This window comes from Arvicola amphibius, chromosome 4 (assembly GCF_903992535.2).
Source record: "Arvicola amphibius chromosome 4, mArvAmp1.2, whole genome shotgun sequence".
NCBI lineage: Eukaryota > Metazoa > Chordata > Mammalia > Rodentia > Cricetidae > Arvicola > Arvicola amphibius.
In genome coordinates this window covers 32,855,495-32,863,728 of record NC_052050.1, presented here as the reverse complement: position 1 = coordinate 32,863,728, position 8,234 = coordinate 32,855,495, and the positions used below count along the sequence as shown (strand labels likewise).

General features: G+C 44.8%; 1 protein-coding gene across 3 annotated transcripts in view; it reads right to left on the bottom strand.

Moving 5' to 3' along the window:
* Positions 1-2,699: 2,699 nt before the first annotated feature.
* The window catches only part of Msi2 (musashi RNA binding protein 2), a 363,569-nt gene continuing 358,034 nt past the window's right edge, over positions 2,700-8,234 (bottom strand). The window contains exons 12-14 of one of the 3 annotated variants that reach the window (XM_038325574.1): positions 7,032-7,240; positions 5,261-5,333; positions 2,700-2,905 (exon numbers count right to left, since the gene is read on the bottom strand). In XM_038325574.1, coding sequence (XP_038181502.1) covers positions 5,292-5,333; positions 7,032-7,240 — 251 coding nt within the window. In that variant the 3' untranslated portion in view covers positions 2,700-2,905; positions 5,261-5,291. The remainder of the gene's footprint in view (positions 2,906-5,260; positions 5,334-7,031; positions 7,241-8,234) is intronic. The other 2 variants (XM_038325576.1, XM_038325575.1) reach the window with 2 other exon arrangements.

Genomic DNA, 8,234 nt, shown 5'->3' with positions numbered 1-8,234 from the left:
TTTTAATATACCACGCCTCCCTCTTTTAAAAAATAAATTAAAAAAATCCAGTTTTGCATATCTAGTGTTTGCATTTAAGGTAGTATGGCACACCCCTTTACAGAGAGGGGGGCGGGGACCTACAAAACGCCGTAGAGTTGGCCGGCATTTGAACATTGTGAGACCTTGGGTTAGTTGAAACCACATCAAATCAGTAAAAATAAAATTAAATTTGAACTCGGGGAAAAAAAAGGAAAAAACTGCCCCCAAATTATTAGCATTTTTTTCTTTTCATAAATAAGAGAAAGTTCTATCCTTACTGGTCCTAAATCTGAATAACTATGTCTAATTTTTTTTAAAACCTTAATTACGTTATACCTATGTACTAGAAGAGGAGAAAAAAAGTTACTACGCTAGTACCAAGACAGCACGCTTACAAGATAGCCATTTTATACATTATTAACAAACGATGATCAACACAGGGCCTTCTATGAGGTGATAGGGATGTGGAGAAACGGACAGGGGCGGGGACAGACATCACCAACACGGACAGAGTCATCACCCCTCGCTGGACACCAAACTGCTGGGATTTAGTGTCTCTCTCCTTCTCTGTCGCTGCTTTTTATTTTTTTTAAATAAAACGTCTATTTTGTTATTTTTCATAACTTGAATGAGTTTTGTATTTTAAAAGCATCCAGCATTTTACTTGGTTTAGTTGTTTGGAAACTTAAAAACAAAACAAAACAAAAACACCCCAAACCCAAAACCTTCCCAAACAACCCAGCATTTTATTTTAAAAACAAAGAACATGACTTTCTTTCTTTCTTTCTTTCTTTCTTTCTTTCTTTCTTTCTTTCTTTCTTTCTTTCTTTCAGTTGCATTTCGTTAGAGCAGAAGCTTCTTTCCTTTCTGAGTGAGCTTTCTGGAGACTTGGTTTGCCGATACCTTTGCGCTACCATGTCTGTGAATGTCTACGTAGTCTACGTGTTAGTAAAATTCATAAAAATAGGAGTGCAGCAGCTCTTTATAATAAACGTCGCATTCAGTGTCTCATACTGGCTGTGCCTTAAGTACCAAATTTATAAACGTAACAATTTAAAAAATATTAATAAAATGTCAATATCACATTTTAAAAAAGAAAAATATATATCCACACTACAATATGCATTAATGCCACCTACTGAGCTGTACTTCTACAGCTGCTGTTGCCGACCTATGACCAATATTTAAAAAAAAGTTAAATTAAAAAATATCCTTCATCCTACGTGTCTTTCCCCAGCTGAGGACCATATATTATAACAGCCAATGTCAGGCATGTGCAAACAGGAAATGGTCAGTTTTTCCCACCAGTCACAGTGCAGTGATGTTTATACTTTTTATTTTTAAAATTCTGTTTACATCTACAATAAATTAAAAAAAAAAACAAAACTCTTCCATAGCCTCTCTGATGATACTTGCAGCACTGAGGTATCAAAATAAAAATATATATATATATATAAACTGAAAGGTTGCTTTCCTAATTTGTAAATAGAAAGTGGATGGAGAAAGGATGTATTCATGCAGGCTTATCCGGGGGCAGGATGGGGGACAGGGTGAGGAGAGAGGCAGAGTACCCTAGGGACCTTTGGAGGTGCTGAAATGACTGGACAATATAAAATGATCAGATATTTAAAAATTAAGACTGAAAAGGAATGCCCCCCACCCTGCCCTTCCCCTAAGCCAAAACAGGTGTGCTTGGAAACTTTAAATATGTTAAATATTAAAATTGTAGCTTTGTTTTTTTTTTCCTTTAAAAAACGTCTTGGGAAAAGCAGTTTTTCATATTTTAAATAAAAATCTAGCTAGAACTTACTATTTGAAGCTGTGCACTGAGAGGTTGCTGGGTTGGCAGGGTGCTAATGCGGTTCTTAGGTCTATCACACCAACAGAGGCGCTAAGGGTGGAATCCGGTCGCCCTGGCAGCTGGGTGCTCACCTGCTGTAGTTAATCAGCTTCATCAAGGTTCCCTCCCTTCCCTCCTTCCAGGGCACCTAACTGCCTGGGAGCAACTCCCCCACAAAAATATTTTTGATTCTCTCTTTCTTAATAGTTTCTATGTAGTTAATGGAATTATATTTACAACATTTTTTGTTTGTTTTTTGTTTTTTAGAATTCACAATTTCAAAAAACCTTATAATATGACCTCTTTGAACAGAAAAAAAAAAGCACTCATAGAAAAGGAAGGCGCTCAAAACATGGCCGTCCTTACCTTATTGCCGAAAATAGATAGACTTAGGTTAACAAAGAGACGTCACAAAAATGAACTGCCAGTCTGTTAAGCAGCCAACTGCATGTCACTTCTACAACGCAACAGAGAGTCTACACCCACCTCCCGCTCTGTGACTTTGCTTCAGTGAGTGCCAAAGTCCCAGATGAAAATTCTTACAGTCTCAGAATCGGTACCAAAAATGGAGAGTGACATCACCACCTCAGCATCCGTTAAAAGTGAGAACAGAATCAAAACAACAAAACAAAATTCTTTTTTTTTTTAAAGAAAAAAGAAAATTCCTTAATATATAACAAGTATACTATGGTTAGCTTTCAACTAGATATTAAGCTAAGATGACACTAGACTAAGTCAAAAATCACTACCAAATGTGATTCAGGGAGATTGAAAAGGAGAAAGGAGAGGGGAGGGAGAGGGAGACCACCAAAGGAAAACAAACAGAACCAAACCAAAATCATGGATTATATACACGTTTAAAAGCTGTTGTCTTATATTACAGCAGGTCGGTGAGATGAGATGTAGTCAACCCTCAATCCAAAGTGTGCCATCTCTGGTTGGGATGAGGAGTGAGGCTGGTGGGGATCCAGGTCTGAGGACATCACCTAAACAAAGGGCCACTCAGAAACTTCGCCCAGTCTTGCCTGGACATCCAGGTATGCTCTGTAGGGCAGGGAGGTCAGGAGGGAGGAGAAAGAGAAATGTCAGGCACACATAGGGTTCTCTGCAAGGTCTCGACTACGGCTGTCAAAGGACTAGGTTGTGTGACTGTGTGTGTGTGTGAAAATGGCTGGGCTGATTTGATGGCTGACTTCCCAGCTTGGTAACCCAGGTATTAAAGCCATGCCTGATGCTGGGAAGGGGTCAGACAGACCTGACACAGGGCTGGACGGTTCTGGAGGTCATGGAGGGAAGTAGGAATCAGCATGGGTTTCAGCTAGCTGGTCAATTCACACATGGATAAGAAATTCCCTTTCTGTTTAAATTTTTGTTTTTGAAGCTTTGTCGGGGGAAAAAAAACTGCAGTGGCCCACACCTTTAATCCCAGCACTCGGGAGGCAGAGGCAGGCGGATCTCTGTGGGTCTGAAGCCAGCCTGGTCTACAGAGCGAGTTTCAGAACAGCCAGAGTTACACAGAGAACCCAGTCTTGAAAAGTCAAAAGACAAAACAAAACAAAAACCAAAAGCAACAACAACAAAACCAATCAAACAAATAAAAACTGCCACTGACTGAAAATGTGAATTTGAAGTATGAGATTATTTAGTAAGGGACTGATGTAACTACTTAAAAAAAACTAGTAAAAACTTCAAACAACAACAAAAACAAAACGAAAACCCACAAACCACATAACCAGTTCTGGTTCAAGAAAACCAAAAGAGGCCCAGGATTCAGGTTTTCTGTGTTATCCTGGATGGCCTGTGGGCGAATGCTACTTCTGGAGAAAAACGAGGCTCCTGCCCAGTCTTTCACAGCTGCCCTGCAATCGTGTAACTTGACTGGTAGGGGCGGCTTTACACTGTTGCTCTCCTGGCTACGTTATCCTTATATAAAAACTGAAACTTCGGGTTGGACGATGGACCTAGACTGGGGCCAGCCTCTACCTTCCCTAGGGTAAGCTCACAGCAGCTTTAGGAGGAGGGGGAACTGTGGGTGAGGAGTGGATACACTGGCAGCCTCAGTCCCTCTTGATTTGATAGTTGAAGTCATCTTCAGCCCTCAGAGTTCTTGGTGCTGTCAGTCCTCCTTGTTTTCAGAGGAACCTCACTGTCCCCAAGCCCCCAAACCCAGCTTAATTAGTAGCGAGTAGCTCTCTTTAGACTGTTAGTGGCTTCTGGCTCTACCAGTGATGGAGGGCAATGGAGGTGAGGGATGGGAAAGTTCATACACAGGGTTTATTTGGTTAAGAGAGGCAGTGGAGTTAGTCAAACAGCAACATAGGAGGCATCTAAAAGATCTGTGGAGCTCACCTCAACTGAGTTTCTCAGATGGCCCCCATCTACTCAGTCTCAGCTGCTCTGGGGCTAGGAACAGTTCCCCAATACCTCCCAGAGAAGACAAACCCAGAGCGGCCCTGCCCCACCCGCCAGCTCCAAGAGCGAACAGCTAATGGGACATTCCAGGTAGGACCTATTCTGGGGCCTCTTCTTGACTTGCCTTCCAGCCTCCAGCTTCTATGCCACAGGACAGACCCCGGGCTTCTGTGAGAATGACAGCTGGTGCACTTCCCCAGCATGACAGATCCTCAGCTTTGGAGGGAGAATGCTGTAAGGGGCTTGCTCACTCCCTGTTTCCTTCTGTCCCACCACCTCTGTATTTCCATCAAAGTGATTTCAAAATGTTTAATTAACTTGAGCTCAGTTTAAAAGGTTAAGAAACTGGCAGGGATCCAAATTCACGTTAGGCAGGTGATGCTGTTAATTTAATTTGCTTTTCGCGTGGTAATCTTGATAATTACTCCATAGTTAACTGGCAAAAAATGTTTTCTTTTCAGTAAAAGATAGAGTCAGGCCGTTTGGCTGCACAAACCCCACTGGTTGAGCCCGAGAAACCCACAGGGTCAGTTCATAGGACCTTGAGAATGGCCCTGCTCCCCATCCCCTGGCCCTGGGACTGGCAGAAGATCAACTGACCCGCCTCCATCTCCCTGGAATGGGCACAATATGAGATCACCTTCCAGTTTCCCACACTCAAGAAAGAAAAAGAAGAGGGTGGGGAAGATACAAAAACGGAACCAAAAGAACCAAATCAAAATGAGGAGAGAGAGAGAGAGAGAGAGAGAGAGAGAGAGAGAGAGAGAGAGAGGGGAAGCAGATGAATGTCATGATTAAAAGCCAGAGGAAGAAATGAGAGACTAAGAGACTAGATTTTTTTTGTCCCCACTTCCTTGAAAAGGGGTTCAGAGAGAGAGAAGAAAGATGTGATGTGATGAGATGGGCATGTGTGTACACGTATGAGCAGGGCACATATGTGTACGGACACGCAGGCAGGGCGGAGACGCATGGCAGAGACGGTAATACCTCAGAGTGAGATGGCAACGGAAGCACCTGTTCAGTGGTATCCATTTGTAAAGGCCGTTGCAATCAAAGGGCCCTAAAATTGCACAATTGTTAAGGTCATCAGTGCGCCATACATGGGAACAGATTGTCATACTCTGGGAAAGGAGATCACCTCTAAGACTAGAGTCTGTGGTTGCCAGCATGAATATGTAATTCTGAGACACTGTGCCATGGGGAATTGGGGTGACACCATTCCCAGCTCCCTCCTTTCCTGCCATGTGATCCCCTCACCCAAGCTTGTATGCTTTCCAAGGGGAAACCAAGAGCCAGACTCCGAGGGGCCCATGACCCAAACAATGCCTGTAGTGATCATGAACTCCACAGGGCAAAATACAGGGATCTCTGTCCTAAGTCTCAACAGATTCATCTAAAGGAAGAAATGTCAGTGCGGATCAACGGTGATGGCCTGTGATTATTTCAGAAATAACATCACAGTGTGAAGGTCTCAAGACCCAGGTTTTCAAGAACAAACAGGGTGTGTGCTTCTAGCTGCTGAAAATGGAAATGAGTCGTGTTCTGAGGGCTGATGTGACAGGCCCCCAAACTGATGCAGCTCTGGGCTGAATAACAATGTTCTGGATTTGGTACTACAGTTGATCCGAGGGGATTAGACTCATCAAACTACTGATTCAAGTAATACTGGCTTTGGAGCGGAATTGAACGGGGGCTCAGGAAGCGCAGGCCAGGGGCTGGCTGACATGCACAAGTATGTGAATATCTGTGTCTGTGTAAGAAGGTATAAGACAGAGTTTGTGCGCGTGTGGTGTGCCTGTGTGTGTGTGTGTTCCGCCAATGCCAGGAGGCATGGATGAAGTTGTCTTGGTACCCCAGGCTCTCACAGTGGCTTTGGTCTCCCCAGCATAGTCCCCAAGACAGAGTTTGCCTTCTTTCTCCCAGATACAGAATCTGATGTGGGACGTAACCTGGGACAGCAGGCACCCCCGTCACAACTCAAAATCAAATTGTCTCCAACAGAGTGAGGCTGGCTAAGGCAGAGACTGCCCCGTTTTCTGTTCCCAAAAATGGAGGGGGGGGGACTGCCAGCAAGTGGGCTCAGGCACATTCATGCTCACACACCAGGAGGGGAAAGAACAATACAATCTGAAAACAGCATGCAAATCTCTTAAGCAAATTTCCATTGCCTGGATTAGTCAGATTACAGAACCACAGAGCATCACAGATATCAAATGCATCTGGCCTTGGGGGGGGGGCGGGCTGCAGCTAAAAAGGGAAATGGGAACTTACTTGGAACCTAGAAACTGTAAGAAACATTAGCAAAGGAATGGCCTGGGAGGGAATGTTCCCCTATCACCTTCCAGGCACTACTGCCACAGTCGGCCAGCAGGCGGGGTTCTGGGACCACCGAGGTGAGGGGGATGGCTCCAAGACTTACCATTTGCCAGAACAACGTGATTTTAGGCTATCAGCTCATTCTCACCACCCTCCCCCCTTTTTTGTGGGGAGGGGAAAGGATCCTATTCTTACTTTATACCCAGGGCCATGGGTTGTATGAGTGGTTCGAGGTGGCAAAGGCCAAAGGTGACGGAATGGTGAGTAGAGCTGGCCACACACCTTACGCTACATGGCTGGGCCAGTGGATGGGAGCTTCAGCTGCTGTTGATGGGGGCCACCCTGTCTCTTCTCGGTCCTTAACCCTGGGCTCTCCTCCCCATGGGCTGTGTGGGGTTGGTGAGGAAGGAGGAGGCAGGAAGGCAGTGAGGTAGGTACTTACAGCTATGCCGTGGCCGAAGCCTGAGCCAGGCTGTGGGCTGGCTGCACTTATGTAATTCCCCACTCCGGAGTCCTGGCTGGCAGGGCCGTAGAGATCGGCGACAGGTCCTGGGCTGTTGGCCCCTGGGAAGCCTCCGGGCCGCGCCGGGTTGGAGCCTGCCGGGGAAGCGGGCGCGCCAAAATTCGGTTGAGCACTGTAGCTATTCAGGACTGGTGTGCAGAGAATAGAGCTGGGTATGAGGCCAGAAGCCAGGCATGCACCGATCATTACAAGCCAAACACTCGAGAAAAAAAAAACAGCTGAGGCCCAACTTCTAACACTCAACCAAGGCCATGCGAAAACATCAGCAGGGACTCAAGAATACTCAGCCCAGGCTACCACTAAGAAGCTTGGAGCTCCAGAAATAGAAGAAAAAAAAAAACAATCATTCAACACAGTATGGCAACCAACCGGAGGTGCTTCACTGCCCACCGAGTTATCACAATAGAAATAGAGATATATATGGAGAGAGAGAGAGAGAGAGAGATTTTTTTTTCACATCTGAATTGACGCTCATGCAGTCTTCTAGATTTGGGCACGTTGAGACAGCATTCACATCCCATGCAAACTACAAAGGAACTAGTTTTAGACTACACATTGTGTTAATATTGATATTAAAACATGACAGGAAACAAAAGCAATTTTGTGTCCTTGAAAAAAAATCTTTGGGAAAGGGATTTTGGATTCATTTTTTTTCGTGTGTGTGTGTGTGTGTGTGTGTGTTTCATTTCATTTCTCTTTGTTTTTGGATCCATTAAATGACAAATTTGTATGTGTGTGGGTTTTTTTTTAAGACAAAATAAAAAAAATCCCTATTCTGCATCCCTCCTCCTTCCCCCCCGCCCCACTGGCTACTCCCTCCCTCCCCACCCCTCCATTTATATCCCGCATGAAAGTCGGCAGTATTGAGTGGTCAGAGGATGGCATATGTCATGGAAAGTTCGGGCGTCTTTAACGTAACAGGAATGATGGCGGACAAGTCCTCTTTTGGGGTGCAGAGCAGGGGGATGGAGGGAAGGGATGGGGTGGGAATGGTAACCTGAAGGTTGGCTAAGGCTGGGGTGGAGCCAATGGTCCTAACAGGATACCCACACACTCACCTCCAGCAGGAGAAGGAAAGGGAGGGAGGGATTTTTAACTTTTTTCCTTTGGTTAAAAAAAAAA